Raw genomic sequence first — 19,176 nt, 5'->3', positions numbered from 1 at the left:
AGAGGGGTTTATCATCGGACAGTGGGATAGGTGACGTCACCGCAAAACTTTCAGTCGCACTGGCATGCAAAGGGTTCTGGGAAATTGAGGCCCAATAGATTCTAATGGTGGCGGTGGCATGCAGCGCGGGCGTTCCTCCTCCACTCTGTTGTTGTTGATCGCCACATAGGATTATTTTTCCAACACTACGACAATATCATTTAAAGCGGATTTTCATGAAAAGGAAGGATGATGTCGGCGCGGTGGTTCTTCAAAGGTTAGTGAAATCTAGGCAGTCAACGAGGATTAATTAATTCCGCAGTAAAACTGTCAAACAAAATAATTGATAGTTGCAGCACTAATTGTATCTCTTTTAGGGCCGTCACAAATATTACATAATCGACCAATCACAATTAAATTTAGAATCGCCCTCATGTCCTACTGGTCAGCCAGTGCAACATCACAATTTGTTCACACACCACCACCAACACCACCATGCATCACAGTCAAACATGCCCTAAAGATACACATCACCACCAACAACACCATGCAGAATGCATCACTGTCAAACATGCCCTAAAGATACAGACTGCAAAACTTGCAAGTGCCGATTCATACTCCTATTTTACCGCTGTGCGGCTCGTCAGAAATTTTCAGTAGCACCGAAGAGCCGACTTTAGGACGGTACCCTCCCCCCGAACCTCAAATGACGTCACATTGTAGGCTCTACAGAGCCGAACCGACTTTTATTCGGCTCTAAAATAGGAGTATGAATCGCGCCCAACACAGCCGTTCATGTGCCGTTTCTTAAAGGCCTCACATACTGTGCATGCAATGGCCCCTAAGCTTGAGGGTGAAGCCATGAGGACTCCATTGTTTTCCAGGCCGATTACAGATTGTGGTGGCTTTCGTAGAGCATAGAAAGCGAAAGCTCTCTCTAGCCAACCTGATGTCAACAAAAACAACACATCAGATTGTGGCACTATGGATATGATGATAAGAGGAGAGGAATGGAGAGAGTGACGAGTAAGCGGATTTAATCCATACCGTTTCCTGCATTAACTCCTCTCTCTGGGATAAATCTCTCTCTTGCACACGCACGCAGTCATGCACGTGCGCGCACACTGTGTGTGTGTGTGTGTGTGTGTCTCTCTCTCTCACACACAGGCTGTACTGTAGAGCAACAGAGTCAACCATTAGGCCAGGTGTTCCCAAACTTTCCATGCCAAAGAGAATCCCTATTGGCAAATGGCAAAATGTGTGTGTGTGTGTGTGTGTGTGTGTGTGTGTCACACAAAAGCACAATCTACACGCTTACAACTCATTTTCGGGTGAATCGTGACCATACATTTGTGAAGGAAGGGGGAAAAAAGTAAACCGCAAAACAAATACTTAAATATTTTTCATAGAATCTAATGCTTTATGATTCTCGAGGACCTGGATGCCGAATAAAATGATTATGGTCATGATTCACCGGAACCCTGGATGGCTTGATTCTAAGCTTAAATTGATATACATATTTTTGGAAATCTTTGTGAAAAATGAATGGGGTCTGGATCGATGGAATCAGAAAATGGCCGCCAATGCTATGCCCTATTACTACTACCGGTATTTATTTATTGATTTTATTCTCGCCAAATAGCCACCCTAGGCGGACCCTAGGCCCCCTACTGTGAAGAAACCCTACTAATAAGCACTAAGCAGGCTAATGTAGTTGATTCTCAGGCTTCAAGACCAGTGTAGAAAGTCATCCGATCAGAAAAGACAGGAGTTAAGCCAACAATTTACACCATTTACTGTCGGTCTCTTCAAAACCTGAATCTCAAAATCACCCCCCAAAACCTGTAATCTTCAAGCCTCTTACTAAGAATAGGCCTATACTCTGTGGTGAGAATGTTTCAAGTATTTCAGAAAGAACATGCCAGAGGTTTTAGACTTGGACTGACTGTGGCTAGAATGGGAGAGCAAACATAGAGGTGGGAACCGGCAAAGACGCAACAATCCTGTTTGATCCTTTGCGGCCTCATTTGACCAAATCTTATTTACCTTTGTGTTCTTATTTATTTGTTTACCAGTACTGCCTGACATTAGATCACAAAATACTGGGAAAAAAATGACCTATAACTATATGGCATTATTACATGCTGTGTGCAATGAATGAATAATACACATTTCATATCTGCATCCATCCCTGAACAGTGTTGTAACAAACAGTATGTGCACAATGTGTGAGACAAGTGCTGTAGTTAAACCAGGATGACAAGCAAATACCGCGCTGTCCAGTCTGTCATCACAGGAGGGAGATAAGAATGAAGGACAGTCAAAAGGTACGTTTCTTTAAAATAAGAAAAAGAGGAAAAAAGGATAACACAAGGAATAAATCACTTCATGTTGGCAGTTGCACTAAGGCTGCATGATAGGGGAAAAATTACACAATGAATGTGTGGTTGTTGATGGTGATATAATCTACCCGGTCTCACCCAAACACGGTGAAATAGCACGGATTGCACTTCCGTACATAGACGCCTAGAAAACCCCAAAATCTGTACATATTACACTGAAATAGTTAGATAAGACTGTGAAGGAGGGACGCCGTCTCTGCCGAACTTGAGCCACCACAGAGCGCGCTAAGGCGCACAAGTTGCCGTGTCGAGTGTTAAACCCAATAGCACAGAATCGTAAATACTGTCAAACACGAACTCACCCAAACAGTGAAATAGCTCAGATTGGCAATTCCGTACATACAATACTAGTGAAAGCCACCGTAGCCACGCCTTCGCCGCGGTCAAAACAGTAGTCGTATATGTATGGATTTTGGGGTTTTCTAGGCGTCAATGTACGGAAGTGCAATGTGACGTCCGTGCTATTTCGCCGTGTTTGGGTGAGATCGGGTTGGATATAATAGTAATGTTCCACTGAGCATTTCCATTGAACTCTCTGCTTGTGGGGTAATGATGATGGTGGTAAAGGTTCATTGTACCACTGCTTCCTGTTCTTTTCCCACCAAGGTTTGACACATTTTGTGCAGTAACGTAGTTGAAAGCATTTACCTGTAAAATAATACCGCACAGATGTACTCCCTCAATTTCGACATCAAGGCTTCGTTTATGTTCACATTTTCATTTTACATCACTCAATTTGTTTTTGTATTGGGTTAGGATTTTATCTTTGGACATCCAGTGCTGATTAACCACTTAAGCCTCATACTTTGTTGTACGTCAAATAGCCCATGAAAATAAAAGCTGACAGTGACACTCTACGAGCTCACTGTGTTGAGCTTGTAGATCAGCTATTCACTGAATATTCACCTATTATGACATGCCCAGAATAGGGACGGGATGCTAGGGTTCATGTGGTTATGGTCCCATCTAATTGGATCATTTTATTTTGCATGAATGCATGACGTTTCTGCCCTCCAACACTGACAGATGGCCAATGACACCAACACACATACATACATTGTGCAGCCATACTTGGGACACCTAGTTATATTGCATCAAAATAACAGGTATCTTGGAATCATGTCATAGTCGCAATTTGGCCAACCTTTCTAGTTGAAAAAGGCTGGTTTAGATTCTGATTGTTGTAACTTTGAAGCATTTCTAATATGATTTTTGACACCTCACCTTTGGCAGAGTGGCAAAGCGTAAAGGTGATTTAAGCTGACAAGCTAATTATGTGTGTCAACTGTCAGCTAGTCTAGAGTGATGGGCATGGATATCAACATGAAACAAGATCTTTCATTCAGGGATTCACTTCACACTGCCCCTCATTCACACAACACATTTAAATCAGCACATGACTCAGGAAGGTGTAAGCATTTCATTGGATTTTTATGGCTGCTCTGGTGCTGGTTCTGTTCGCTCTGTTGTGGTTGACTGACTTAAAGGCATAGACTGTTAGCAGGCAGGAAGGGCCGGCTTTGCTTTGGTCTATAATCCATTTTTCCTGGGAGACGCTCTAAATCCATTATGCAGTGTACCCACATTCTGCACCCCACCGGGCAGATCTGTTTCGCTGATATAACATCCCACTGACAGTGCACACAACACAGCAACAATGCTCAAAGGGCCCGCCTTTATTGTGGCCTTTCACTGGTTGTGATTTTTTGGAACCCCGACTACCATCCACACTTACTAAAATATGACAGGTATCTGTTAACATTGACATGAGTTACAGTTTCAGGCAGGGATGGTGAAACAAGGCCCAAGGGGCAGGGTGATTTTAATAGAGGCATGGTAAAGCGTGAGCCATGCAGGGTGGCAAATAAACAAAATGGACATGCTGCAGATCAATACAGAAGTGAGAAACAGTCAGCTAGCGGAGGTAGGCTGCCAAGCAGCGATGTACGAAAACAGAGCTGCAAAGCGGGCATAAAGGCAGCCTCTGTCTGACATTCTAGCTGCAGAAAACATGGACTCTATTCTATTTATTGTGGACCAGAGACAAAGGACAGACAGCAGCACACATATATATAACATTTGCCAACCTGGCTGTGACAAACCATATAAATCTGTACTATTCGTGATGCTGCTAACAAGGGTATAGTGACACCACAAGACTGAGGTGGTCAGTGCTTGTCTCTCTGTGTTAAGTGCAGGAGGGAGATGCCAATAAAAACAAGTACTCGTGCAAAATATGCAACCTCATGTATATTAAATGTATGCTCATCAGCTGGTCCACTTGAGCAGTGACTGTTTACAAAGGCACTGAACAGTGCATATAATCCTCAGTGTTCTTGTGTACAAATGAATCCGGATACATTGTGTACACTCTCAGAGATACCTGGATTGCACAGATATCTGCCAACCCTCCTGCACACATACATAACATAACATACACAGACTCGCTTTAGGGGGGGTCGATTGCTGGGTGTTGGAGGTGTTACGCAACATCAACACACGCACACAAACATAGGAATGCGACTCACGTCAGACTCAGTGCACAACAGCCCAGCGCCAGAGAGCCAGCGCATGCAGGCTTTCAGCTTTTAGTGGATTGCACAAGCAGCAGACATACTTGCACGGATCGATCTGCTGTGTGTGTCAAGGTTTCTTTCTTCCTGGCTTTGCCTGCTGCTGTGTGATAATTTCACAATAACACACTGGGGCGTGTGTGTGCACGACACCTAGCCTAGGCGACTCCCCGACAACATTACACGACCTACCGTCAGGTAGATAGATGTCTGTGGATGTCTCCCTTCCTTGGCAGATAATAACTTGTAAAACCAGACCACCAGCTTGGTGGGACGCCATGCACTTTGCAGTCGGCCAGCCACACAGTGGAGGAGGAAAACAAAGTGAGGGAGTGGCAGGCAGGCAGGCAGGCAGCACGGCACGCTAACGATTTAGTTGCATAAAAGGGGATTAGCGGGCTAGCTTGGGATATACACTGTACACAATAACGAAGCAGGGTTTAAAAACTAACATTTAAAGACACACTCTCTCTCTCAGCCACCGTGGGTTAAGCCAGGTAAGGTTGTCCCACTCAATCACTTTACTGGGCAGCAGCTAGTTACAGTCAGCTGCTGGAAGCCACCATGGAGGAGCTAACGAGGCTAGCAGGATGAAGTGAACTGAGCCGTGTCGGCTGACGACGTGACGGCGCACAGACAAGTTGTGACAGCAACTTTTTGGGGTAGCCCAGCAGCAATTAAGCTAGCCCCGGCTAACTACCTTTTAGCTTCTACTAGACTACAGCGTGGAAACAGTCACCAGCCAGTTTAGCATTAGGCTAACATTCAGTCAAACACTCACCCAGTCAAATCAATATGAATAATATTAATCCAGACAGGTCCAGTCCTCCTCCTTCTCCTCCTCCCAGGAAGACACAGTCGTGCGTGTGTGTGTGTATGTGTTAGCTTGTAGCTGCTGTCAGGCTAACTTCCAGCAGGCTGGGTTGTTTACCGTGTGTCCTCCAGTCCCCGGGCCGGGGTGCAGCTACCTGTCAGGCCGCAGGACAGCTGTGGCCGCTCCGCCGGGGCTCTCGGGTCCAACGGGGGGTATCAAAGCCCGGCGCGGCGGGGTGTCTGCTGGCGTGCACGGCCAGGCACGCAGAGACTCGTAAAGTTTGGTTTGTGTCGCTTCGATAGGCAGTTCCCCACAAAGATGGCGGCGGACAGAATCAGAATCACCTCCTCTCCTCCCTCCCTCCTCCTCCTCCTCCTCCCCACCGCCGTGAGAAGAATCACGGGGCACAAATCTGTCACGCAAAAAAAAGATAAACAAATCCCAAACTTCTCCGACCTGCTCTAGAACAAACACCGCAGGACAGACACCCACCCATGCAGCCAGCTACTGCTACACCCTACTGCTTTGGTAATCAATGGGAGTGTGTGAAAACTTATAATACCACCAAACCAATAACCATCCATCTCTATTCTAACTATGGCAATCTGCACAAGAGACACGCACGCATTTCTCTCTCTCTCTGTGTGTGTGTGTACGCATAATAACAGCATCATTGAGTGAAATCAACTAAAACGCATTTCCCAGGCCAGGCCCAAAGTGAGTTGATGATGGCGTGCGCGTGCGTGTCTACGGTGTCTTTGAGCTCTTAACCTGATTAACACGCCTGACCTATAACCTGATAATAACAACCTAAGTCTGGTCGTGTCGACTCGTGTGTTATAAATAGTGTTTTCTTAACTTCCATCCATCCGAATAACAATGGCTTCTTCAGAACTCACCTTTCTCTGATATAATGATGATGGATTTATTGCATGTGGATTATCAGCCATATGATATAGAGGCATAAGTCTCTCTCTCTCTCTCTCTCTCTCTCTCTCTCTCTCTCTCTCTCTCTCTCTCTCTCTCTCTCTCTCTCTCTCTCTCTCTCTCTCTCTCTCTCATTAGATCAGCCTGGCAGTAGGCCTATAACTTCAAGGACCACCAGACCACCAATATTGTTTGTTTCTATTACATTTAGCATCGGGTCCTCGCCTGACTCCTGTAAGCTGTAACTGATGATGAGAGAGCAAGCAGAGCACATTCAAGCACCACCATTCTCTAGTCTTAAGCAATCAATAGTCCTCCAGATAATTAACCGTACAGTTCCCTGCACAATCAACCTAGCTAATAAATTATTTATTTTGTCAGCACAGAGCCTACTGTGTGACACTTGTCATTATAGTCCAGTAGTATAGGCTATAAGATGTGTTTTTATTAAGATGTAAAAGTTATATGAGGAAAAAAGCTTTATATGGTATATAATTGTAAATACAACAGTGGTTGGAGTGTATAGGCTACTGTATAATCTGCATTGTAAAAAAAATAATATGATTGGCAGTGGAGAGGTTAAAAATGGGCATTCCATAGCAGACTGCAGGGTGGGCAACCAATCGGTTTGCGGAACAGGGCTTGGAGACTTTTGATTGGTTGCTCAGAAGCCCCGTTGTCCCGATGATGGGAATCAGGTCTTGCTTGTGTGGTCTGTATCCAGGCACAGAAGTATGCTGGAGGCTGGAGCAAGTGATATGGAGGGATAGGCTGCAGGATCCTGTGTGTGTGTGTGTGTGTGTGTGTGTGTGTGTGTGTGTGTGTGTGTGTGTGTGTGTGTGTGTGTGTGTGTGTGTGTGTGTGTGTGTGTGTTAAAGAAGCTTTCACTGACTGATTGTCAAAACATACACTGCACATCATCATGATGTGCAGATGTATGCGCACATGTGTTATACTGTAGCCTATGTAATGTAATGCTCACTATGTGCATGCACTGCAACCACCATCACACAATATTGTCCATGGTGGAAAATTGTCAAAATAAAAAAATTGCCATGGACATAGAAAATGAGTGGACTGTTACACAGGGACGTACAGTAGCTGACCATTTGGTTGCCCTACTCATAGGATATTTGTGCTGCCCCCCCTCCCGACGAGAGCGCTTACTATTCCTAATAATAGAAATAGAAATAATTCCCCGTTCATTTTCCCCATAGACTTTTCAAAAAGTTATAGACGTTTACGCAAAGCCAACTCTTGTTGTGACAAATCATGACAATAAACACAATGTTTGTTAGTTATATCCACGGCGTAAACGTCTTTAAATAAATACCTTTTGAAACGTCTATGGGGAAAATGAATGGGGAATTATTTCCTGGGCCCTCGTCGTTCTGAAAGGGGGCGGGACTGCAATGCTCTATTGGACTCCTAATGTGCCAGTGACATAAATAAGTGACATAAATAATATGAAGAAAACCTGGAGACAGTAATTGTATGATCAAAATAAGAACATTAAAAACAAAATATAGAATTTGTCAGGGAAAAGACCAAGTCTTTTCCAGGTAATATATTGATGACCCCTGGGCCCTGGCCCTGATTTCAACCAATACCATATGTTGTTATTTGATTATTGTTGTGAGCTCTGTGAAGCTCTGCTTCCTGTCTTTTCCTCAGTGCGACTGTCTCTAAACCATACAACATAACCGGTCTCACCACCGTCTTGTACACCTTCCCTTTCATTCTTGCTGATACTTTCCTATCACACATCACACCTGACACTTTTCTCCACCCATTCCACCCTGCTTGCACTCGTTTCTTCACCTCTTTTCCACACTCCATTGCTCTGAAATGTTGACCCTAAGTACTTAAAGTCCTCCACTTTCTTCACATCTACTCCCGGTAAGCTCACCGTTCCCACTTGGGTTCCTCTCATTCACACACATGTATTCTGTCTTACTGCGGCTAACCTTCATTCCTCTCCTTTCCAGGGCATATCTCCATTCTCCACCTCTCTAGATTCCCCTTACCTGCTCACTGCTCTCACTACAGATCACAATGTCATCTGCGAACATCATGGTCCATGGAGAGGAGATTCCTGTCTAATGTAATTTGTCAGCATGTCCATCACCATGCCGAACAAGAAGGGGCTCAGTGCTGATCCTTGATGCAGACCCACTTCCACCTCTGTCACACACTTAGCACACCTCACGTACACTGTCTTACAACTTCCATACATGTCCTGCACCACTCTAACATACTTCTCTGTCACACCAGACTTCCTCGTACAATAGTAACAATACCACAGTTCCTCTCTCAGCACCCTATCATATGCTTTCTCCAGATCTACAAAGACACAATGCAGCTCCCTCTGACCTTCTCTGAACTTCTCGGTCAACATCCTCAAAGCAAATATTGCATCTGTAGTACTCTTCCTTGGCATGAAACCATACTGCTGCTCAGAAATGCTCGCCTCTGCACTTAGTCTAGCTTCCACTTGCATGGCCAGTAGACGTAGTCGCTGTGATTGACAGTTCTCATTTTTGCAACTATGCCTGAACTTAGCCTTAACATATAGCCTGAACCTCAGTAAAACTATGCCTAAACATAACGCTAACATCAGTAAAACTATGCCTAAACTTAACCTTAACCTCAGTTAAACTATGCCTAAACGTAACCTTAACCTCAGTAAAACTATGCCTAACCCTAGTAAAACCTAACCTCAGTAAAACTATGCTTACACGCCTAACCTCAGGAAAACTATGCCTAAACCTAACCTTAACATCAGTAAAACTATGCTTACAAGCCTAACCTCAGGAAAACTATGCCTAAACCTAACCTTAACCTCAGTAAAACTATGCCTTCCAGGGAGCCAATCACAAGCACAGGTAAGGCAGGTCTATCCCATAACGTTGGTGGAATAATAACGCTACTCTGGCCTCAGGTCCTCTCTACCCGTCATTTGTTTCATTGTTCCATACATCTGTCTGCCTCAGTTCTACTTCTCTTGAGCTGCAGCTCAACCACAAGAGGGCGTTCAGTGTCATATCTTTAGTCAGTGACTCAATCAGTATGGTAGTATCATTTCCCACAAGTTTACAAACTCCAATTAAACCAACCAACCATCAAGTAATTAAAACCTCACAATTAATTTACACATCACAGAAAAGTCATAGTTAATAAAGTAAAAGCTACAATCTGGGATTTAAACTATTTCAACCCATCTGTAGGGTAGAGTATTGTAATACAATGTAACTAGCACATCAGCAGGGGTTGGAGGTGGACTCCCTACTATTCCACTGAGAAAGAAAAGAAACATCCTGCGGACTGATACTACAGTAAAACATACCTACTGGTTGACGAATGGCAGTGAAGTTATTTGAAACAGATGGATGCCTAGAATAGTCTGTCTGTGGTTATTCTTGGAAAACTAAACCTGAACAGCACAATATTCCGTGTGAACACTGGCATTAGGACAAGCAAGTAAATCACCTTGCATTTTATGCTTTAAAAATACATTTAACTTTTTAAATGTTTAATTTTATCCTGTAAATCAGTGAAGGCAAATGACTAATTTGGAAGACAGCTGGAAACGTAACGCATGATGGAATTTAAGTTGTGGTGCTAGCCACAGTCCAACTTAATGTTTTATCCGCAACACTGCAGATATATTGCTGGTGTCCCTCAACCAGAATAAATTAAGCAGTTCAACTTCAGCATGCATTGGACATCTAAAACCTACTAAAAACAATGTATTCACAACAAGTTATTTTTATTAAATTCAGTTACAGAGACATCCATTAAAAAATCAGCAATCAACTATTTTATGGATGGTAGGTAGTTATTTTGCAACTGCTTGCAAATGGAAATGCCATTTAACCACTTGAACCCTATTCTGGCCATGTCATAGTGTGTTTGGCGAAACGTAAAGTAGCCGATCTGGCAACTTTTGGTAAAATAGATTTGGTGTAGAGGGGGGAAAGAAGTGGGCAAACAACATAGGATAGAGACCTTGGGGACCAGAAAGAGCCCCTGGGGAACACGGGCCAACAAGGCATAGAGTTTAAGAGGTTAAAACACGGCAGCACACTGTATACAGCCTACATTAAACAAAACACTCAAAACAGAGCAATAACTAATCAGAATGATTCACATAAAAAGGGAGCCTAAACTGATTTCACAATCTTAGTAAACATGAAGCAATTGGAATGGGCTAATTAATTAGAGCATAAGTACTTGTAAATGCATACAGCATGACAGAAAAGTAGAGGATTGTGTAAAATGAAAATGCACATTAATAATTAACAGTCAACCACCCACAATGACTTGCACTCTCACACCATGTAAATAGTACACACACACACACACACACACACACACACACACACACACACACACACACACACACACACACACACACACACACACACACACACACACACACACACTTACTTACTTACTTAATTTTGTAATTAATTACCAAAGAAGAAAGTAAGCAACAAATAGAAACAAAGGAGAATATCTTCAACGGAGACAGGTAATGACAAATACATAGCAGAAATTGAAAACTTAACCCAAAACAATGTGATTTCACATAACAAAGACTTTATATTTAAAGCTGCTATAAGACTTTTTTATTTTTTGGTATTCAGACAGCCAGCAATGAGTAAAACGCTCCCAAAAAAAATGTAGTCTGTGACAAATCTAGGGGCCACAATCTGCATTCAAAGATGTTCCTAGATGCTGTCATTGGTCGAAAAAATCCCGGTCGAAAGGACTAACCAATCAGGAAGTAGATAGGCAAATTGACCAATGACAAAGCTTCTAGGAAAATCTTTGAATGCAGATTGCGGCCACTAGATGCATCACAGAGACATTTTTTGGGAGAGCGTTTTACTGTTTTGGCTGTCTGAACACAAAAAAGGTCATTCAAATTTGACATATTGCTTATAGCAGCTTTAACTCAGAAGTGTGTACAAATGGAACAACACTGACTTGTGGGTCCATTTGGTTCCATTTGCGCACTCTTCTGAGAACACCAAGGATTTTATTGTGTACTATCTGAAAATGGAACAGTGAACTCAGCAAAGTGAAACTAAACCTTTTATTCAGTTTAGTCTCTTCAAACCAGACCTGGGTTTGTTGTTGGGTTGCTTTATCCTGGTATGTCTCACATGTTGCACAGAACAAGAGTTGAGAAAATGTTTTTGACTGGAGGGTGGTGGATAGTCAATTAAGAATTGTTTTCTGCAATGGACAACCAAGGGCTTTGCCGAGGTGTGGGAAGTGTGACAGTTCAGAATCAGATAGAATATTTAAAAAAAAATATCAAACTAACACATACCACTATAAATTCAAAAGCAACACAAATCAAAGAAAGACTAAACAAAAACAAAAAAAAAGTATTTTTTTCTTCTTTTCTTTTTTTTACACAAAACCCAGACTTGGAAACAACGAATGTGTCAACATCAAGCTGGACTGACGACATGAGACAGTAGCCAGGTCTCAAGTGCTTGCTAGATCAGCAGGAAATAACATTTGGAGATCACTGGAGGGGGCTTGAAGGTAACATCAAGGGCTGTTGTATAGTACCTACAACAGGCAGCTCCTGTTCAAACGCACACCCTTCATCTCCCCTCTCTGCACGCCAAAGCAGTCTGAACACAGTCCTTGGGAGTGACGGACTAAAGCCTAATTTATATGTTTTCGTACGACCCCGTCACGCGCCAAAATGAAGTTTTCAACTGAGAATCACGACACATCGGTCATATGACTAGGTATCAATTACGCCAGTGGCACGCATTGAAAATAGCAAATCTACAAGCTCACTGTTTACAAGCTTTATCTATAAGTTTTAGCACTGTTGTGAACTTGTAGATTGGCTATTTGCGCAACCAAGTATAATTCAGACATTAGGCTTAAGGCCTTCAATGTACTTCTCCATCCATGGCCTTAGTTAAAACACTCTCCCTCTCACTTCTAATTCACTCTGATGCAGCTTAAAATCTTGAATCGTGCCACCATCATAAATCACACTCTAACTTGCTGCAGAGGTTACGCGGGTGGAACAGACAACTCTACCTTTCCCCCCTTGTTCAGCTCTGCCCTCCTTCCGGTTCGGCCATCCTGAGACACGTTAGGTCTCCTGGACTTTATTTTGTTCGAGGAGAGCTCGCTGATTTAACACGCACACGCAAACACCTCATCGCGAGATTGGGGGGGAGGGGTGAAGAAAAAAACCCTCATCAAAACCACGCCAATCGATTTCTCACTTTAGTTTGTATTTCACAAGACGTGGTTCTTCCTTCCCTCCCTTTGTCGCTCTCTCTCTCTCTCTCTCTCCCACCCTCCTCGGTTTTAGTGTGTCTTCTCCACTCCTGGTTGAGTGGGCGAGCAGGTTTCAGCCATCGGGTTCCGGTCCGGAGCCTGGTTCAACCCACTTTGGCCCAGCTGAGGAAGGCGGGGATGTCCCGGACCGGGACGTTGCGGGTCAGAGCTTTGACCCGCAGGTTACGGTCGTCTGTGAGGAGGACCACCTCCCTCCGTAACCTCACTGGTCCACCTGTTTGTGCGTAGGGAAGGGGGCCAAAGAGGTCAGTTCACTATATAATGGCAGCTAAACCACTTCAACCACTTTCTTTGTGAATAAAATGTTATTTTGAACAATCTCTATGGTAAAGCATGTTAATACGATTAACTAATAGTGCAATGGTTGTATTTGGTCTCCCTGCTCTTCTATTGAGAAAAATAGATCTTGTGGTAGGGTATGACCACCACTACTGGTTGACAAGCGGTACTGCAACTGCATTAAGGTCTAAACTCAACATCTCCCCTGAGTAAGTAGGTGTGCTCTGTTATAGAGCGTCGCAGTCCCGCCTCCTACCAGGGACCAGGAAATGAAACCCAATGCATTATTCTCATAGACATTTCTTAAAGTATTTATTTAAAGACGGTTACGCCGCGGACAAAGCCAACTCGAGTCGTGACAACTCATGACAACACAAACAATATTTTGGACCAAACAAATAATTACAAAGAAGAAAAACAACAAAAAAAGTGTTGTAACCTGCCGTTTTTTTCTTCTTTCTAATTATTTGTTTGGTCCAAAATATTGTTTGTGTTGTCATGAGTTGTCACGACTCGAGTTGGCTTTGTCCGCGGCGTAACCGTCTTTAAATAAATACTTTAAGAAATGTCTATGAGAATAATGCATTGGGTTTCATTTCCTGGTCCAGGGTAGGAGGCGGGACTGCGACGCTCTATAGGCTCAGTGGTTAAGAATTTCAGCACTTTTTCCACACAGGACCATGAGGTTGGCATCTCGGGTAGGACATCAAAGTTACAGAGAGCTGCTTTAAGCCCCGTTTCAACAAATAGCCCATCTACAAGCTCACAATGCGACGTGCTGTGAGCTTGTAGATCTGCCATCTCTGAAAAAGTTAAAAACATTTTAAAACACTTTGTAAATGTAAACTTTGGGGGGCAGGGGGGGAGTTTGGTTTCTACATTTTCCAAAACAAGGGACCCTAGGTTAAAAGTGATAAACAAAAATAAAAGAAGTGTTCACATGTGCGCCCGAAAACAAAGTACAGGCAAAAGTAAATAGATGATAGGGCTGTGTTGTGGTTTACTGGACATAAACTCAGATAGACATACAGTATGCAATGCATGACTTCAAATGGATGATGTGTCATACTTCTCTGTTCTGGCATGAAGTCCTTGGCCTTGTCTTTGCAGTAGTGGAGACAGGAGGACAGGATCACATCATCGTTGTTTCCCTGACGAAGAGAGGAATAGCGTTGAGAGTGAGGTCCAGAACACTGTACAGGCTTAACAGTTGATCAAATTAATCGATTTAATAGATTATAAAAAATGTTATCGATTGCATTAAAAAATCGATTCTTGAATAGATTTTATTGCTTTTTCTACTTTATTTTTAAATAAGCCTTGTCGAGCCCTCCTATTTCTGTAGCGTGAGGCAGTACACATAGGGACACACATAGCTGGGTAATGGAGTGGAGGCACCGCTCAAAAAAACATTAGCTGAACTTAACACACAGCGTGCGGCAAAGGGATTTCTACGAGGTTCAAATCCCAAAGGTCCGATGCGGGAAAGGGATTTCTACGTTTACCGCACCCGGGCACTTTACCAACTAGCACTGGATGATAGCACAACACTCCGATCACGTGATCCCCCCAAAAAAAGAAAAAAATGCCTCTCCTCCTCCCTTCCTGAAAACAGGACGGGAGGCAACCCCCGTATTGTCACGTAATGGCTGCTCGGAGACTCCCATGCAACTCAGGTCAACAGAATCGCTGCATACCAAGCCGATGGAGTGTCTGTCCGTCAGATTTAGGCTTTCTGTTCAAGAAGAGTACGTTACTACAAAAGCAGGTGTTACATAAAGGTGCATATCTCCAGAATGGAAGATGGTAAAATCATTTTTTTTTTAATTAGAGTGGACAAGTTACGCTTTCTTTTGAGGTATGCTGTGTGATTCTCGCTATAAGAGAACATTTACTGTCGTCCAATGCTATCATGTAGCAGCGAGGGCCATGCAGTTAATCAGAAAGCTCAGCAAGCTATGTGTTAACACAATCGGTGGAATCCCTAGGACGTGTGGACACGTCGGATGGACGGAACCAGTTAATATCCACGTATGGATTCCATCAAAAGGTTGCACTCCGGAAGTTTTGTTTTGATGACTTTGCCTCTCACCTGTTGGCTGGAGGTATCTTCGCTGCGAAAGGCGATGGACTCCAGCTGGTTCCCCCTGCTAGTCAGGGCTCTGAGGCAGGGCTCCCGCGCCTCAAACCCTCGCTCCAGGAACACCACAGCCAGGCGGGCCTTCTCCTGCACAGCCCGCACGTGGGACATGCTCACGTTGGGGTTACTGCGGCCTCCGCCAATGTTGTGCTCTTGGCCCTTGGCCAAGCCGTCCAACTCTGTGATCACTGGCCAAAGGAGAGACAAGTCAGTCCAGGTGATAATACAGTACCACTGTATTACAGCAATGGGCTAGATGCACAGTTGCACACAGAATAACTCTTCCTACTTCCGGGCCGCTTCCTTCCTTCAGGTGTTACAGATGATACTAATTAAGGCTCTGTTCCATTTAGTGTGCAGTGGTTCTCAAACTTTTTATTTTCATGAACCCGCAGAACTCTGAGAGTGTACAAATGGAAATTACAGGGCTATTTGGTTCCATGTCTACACAGAGTTACACACCCATATGTCCTTGAACATACTCAAGGACACTTTGAGACCCACTGGTGTAGCAGTGTTTCTAGTGAGCCAACATGCACAATAGCAGCACACAAGAATAGAACAGAGCCTTCATTAGTATCATCGGTAACACCTGTGGAAGGAAGTAGGGAAGGGGCCCAAGTTCTTTCCAAAATGTGCATATAGCCCATTGGACAAGAAATTAGTGATATTACACTTTGAGGGGAGATTGTATGATTATATTTTTGGCCTTTACTCCACTAAAAAACACAGACAAAACCTTCAAGAGCAAACCCCTCTCTCTCAGTCTCACCTATGAGCGGCACCACCAGTATATATATGCCAGACTGAAGGAGCTTCTTTAGTCCGTCCAGATGATCTATGAATCCATTGGTGTCTGGAACCAGGAACAGAGGACGTATCTCCAGCTCCAACTGTCCGCCTGCCTGCAACACCGCCTGGGAAAACACGCATACACGCTGTAAATCTACTGTGTGTGTTGTTATCGTTGCTTGTCTTTGTCTGTTGTCTTTTTATGCACTGCTTTGGCCATGTCTTCTTGATCAGGTCTAACTTGTAAGAGAGGTTTTAACCTCAATGTGACATCCAGGTAAAATAAACGCATCACGCCATAACATAACAGGCCTGTCGGTTGTCTGCACTGGAGATAGAATCATGCTGCATGAGCTGAAACTCAACCATGCCCTCGACTAGGGTTGGAATCATTTTGGATTTTAACTCATCCACCACTAGATGGCAGTAGCGATAGTTCAGCTCCTTCCACTGTATTTCGTTGTAAAAGGAGACCGCCTGCTCCTCTCCCACAACATGTAATGGAGGAGCTCCTCGCGCTGATCTGATCAACGACTATCTAAGAGTCTTTAGAAGCATTAATATTTTAGACGCACGTTTACCGGGAGTTGCTATTGAGCCGCTAAACATGGTCACTTTGTTCATCCAGCGCAATTTGGGCTGTAATTCTGATAAAAAGGTCTAAAAATCTTTGTTTGCCTTTTTGTTTGACAGTGCATTGAGGCTGAAGGGAAAGCCAATCGAGCTCGGAGCTGCAGATAGAGAGCTTTGATATGCGGTAAGCCAATATTATATGTTTATCAATAAATAGAACGCTAAATAACACGTTCATTTTTGCACCCGAACCGGAGTCTTACGTGTGTGTAGAGAACACCGTTGTGAACCGTAATCAATTTATATTAAAATAGGCATCAAAAGGCAAACTCGGCACAGAGGGCGTTTGGACCAGGAGGTGTCAAAAAGCGATATCGGCGGTAAATTAGTTAACAGTCCGATTCCTTTAGGAGGTTCCAAATGGAATGGAACTGGTACCTGGATCTTATCTTCGCGCCGCTGCTGCTGTGCCAGTTTGCTGGCGAGGACGTGGCGCCGCGCCCTCAGCTCCTTGATGTCATCCTTGCCATCACTCTCCTCCTCGACATCCATCTCGCCTTCCGAGGCGGATGATTCCGCCTCCACGATGACGTCATCGTTCTGCAGACAGACATAATTAATGAATGAATGACATCATGACACGTGGGTGAGGTTATGTGACCTTCCTTGCGTTCTGGAAAAAAATGCATCGATGCAGGCGTTAAACCCATTAATATACATATATAAAACAAATGAACCGGACCCCCCCCCCCCCCCCCCCCCCCATCTGAAAGAAAATATTTTGTATCAGGGACCCTCAGAAGAAGAAAAAGTCAATTAAATGTTCTGATACTTTTCAAAAATGATAAATAGCATATGTACAAGCTTGCATCGTGGCACGAAGTGACACACTTATATCTGCTATGTTTGAGAACCACTCTTTTAAACCAATGTTCTAAATCCTAAGAGTTTTCTGAAAAACGTATGATGCTATATATACTGTAATATAGTTAAAATGCCACATTTGCTTTTCTCAATTTCCACTCGGTTCCAAGGCGAAGGGCTCAATTAAGCTTGTTAAAGGGAGGGGGAGACGGTTTAAACGGGGGGGGGGGGGGTCTCACCTCTTTCTCTGTCTGAGAATCCAGCCTTTGCCTTCCGTCCGTTGATTGGCGAGTTGGAGGAGAGGTTACCATGGAGACGTATTTGCCTCCTTTGAAGGCCAGCAGTGGCTCTTCCTGTCCACACAAGGCCTCCAGGAAGTACTTGAGGACTGTCACTCGCTTACAGTCTGCTGCTATAGCCTGGGTGAAAGAATGAGTCTTTACATTACAGTCTGCTGCTATAGCCTGGGTGAAAGAATGAGTCTTTACATTACAGTCTGCTGCTATAGCCTGGGTGAAAGAATGAGTCTTTACATTACAGTCTGCTGCTATAGCCTGGGTGAAAGAATTAGTCTTTACATTACAGTCTGCTGCTATAGCCTGGGTGAAAGAATTAGTCTTTACATTACAGTCTGCTGCTATAGCCTGGGTGAAAGAATGAGTCTTTACATTACAGTCTGCTGCTATAGCCTGGGTGAAAGAATGAGTCTTTACATTACAGTCTGCTGCTATAGCCTGGGTGAATGAATGAGTCTTTACATTACAGTCTGCTGCTATAGCCTGGGTGAATGAATTAGTCTTTACATTACAGTCTGCTGCTATAGCCTGGGTGAATGAATTAGTCTTTACATTACAGTCTGCTGCTATAGCCTGGGTGAATGAATTAGTCTTTACATTACAGTCTGCTGCTATAGCCTGGGTGAATGAATTAGTCTTTACATTACAGTCTGCTGCTATAGCCTGGGTGAAAGAATGAGTCTTTACATTACAGTCTGCTGCTATAGCCTGGGTGAAAGAATTAGTCTTTACATTACAGTCTGCTGCTATAGCCTGGGTGAATGAATTAGTCTTTACATTACAGTCTGCTGCTATAGCCTGGGTGAAAGAATGAGTCTTTACATTACAGTCTGCTGCTATAGCCTGGGTGAAAGAATGAGTCTTTACATTACAGTCTGCTGCTATAGCCTGGGTGAAAGAATGAGTCTTTACATTACAGTCTGCTGCTATAGCCTGGGTGAAAGAATGAGTCTTTACATTACAGTCTGCTGCTATAGCCTGGGTGAAAGAATTAGTCTTTACATTACAGTCTGCTGCTATAGCCTGGGTGAAAGAATTAGTCTTTACATCAGTGGTCGCGACAAAAGTGGAACGATCCAGGACGAGAAAACCATTGTCTAACAAGTGGATGGGAGGTGATTTTTGCGACCATGTGGTTTCCTTGTGACTGGCTTCACTGGGAGTCCAACGGTCTCCCAGTGAAGAGCGCCAT

General features: G+C 43.8%; 2 protein-coding genes across 6 annotated transcripts in view; both read right to left on the bottom strand.

The window, feature by feature from the left end:
• LOC306928607 (serine/threonine-protein kinase TAO1-like) overlaps positions 1 to 6,399 on the bottom strand; it is a 41,951-nt gene extending 35,552 nt beyond the window's left edge. Inside the window, exon 1 of one of the 2 annotated variants that reach the window (XM_079508843.1) lies at positions 5,736 to 6,399. The gene's annotated coding sequence lies outside the window, so the exon portion shown is untranslated. The remainder of the gene's footprint in view (positions 1 to 5,735) is intronic. The other variant, XM_079508844.1, reaches the window with a different exon arrangement.
• A 4,048-nt stretch (positions 6,400 to 10,447) lies between these two features.
• smg6 (SMG6 nonsense mediated mRNA decay factor) overlaps positions 10,448 to 19,176 on the bottom strand; it is a 29,601-nt gene continuing 20,872 nt past the window's right edge. For all 4 annotated transcript variants that reach the window (XM_079507357.1, XM_079507359.1, XM_079507360.1 and 1 more), the window contains exons 14-19: positions 17,928 to 18,107; positions 17,263 to 17,424; positions 16,232 to 16,376; positions 15,412 to 15,647; positions 14,389 to 14,470; positions 10,448 to 13,254 (exon numbers count right to left, since the gene is read on the bottom strand). In XM_079507357.1, the coding sequence (XP_079363483.1) occupies positions 13,124 to 13,254; positions 14,389 to 14,470; positions 15,412 to 15,647; positions 16,232 to 16,376; positions 17,263 to 17,424; positions 17,928 to 18,107 (936 nt within the window). In that variant the 3' untranslated portion in view covers positions 10,448 to 13,123. The remainder of the gene's footprint in view (positions 13,255 to 14,388; positions 14,471 to 15,411; positions 15,648 to 16,231; positions 16,377 to 17,262; positions 17,425 to 17,927; positions 18,108 to 19,176) is intronic.

The sequence above is a fragment of the Electrona antarctica genome, assembly GCF_951216825.1.
Source record: "Electrona antarctica genome assembly, chromosome: 8".
NCBI lineage: Eukaryota > Metazoa > Chordata > Actinopteri > Myctophiformes > Myctophidae > Electrona > Electrona antarctica.
Note: the sequence above shows the minus strand (reverse complement) of the source record. Positions and strands in the feature narration are given on the sequence as shown.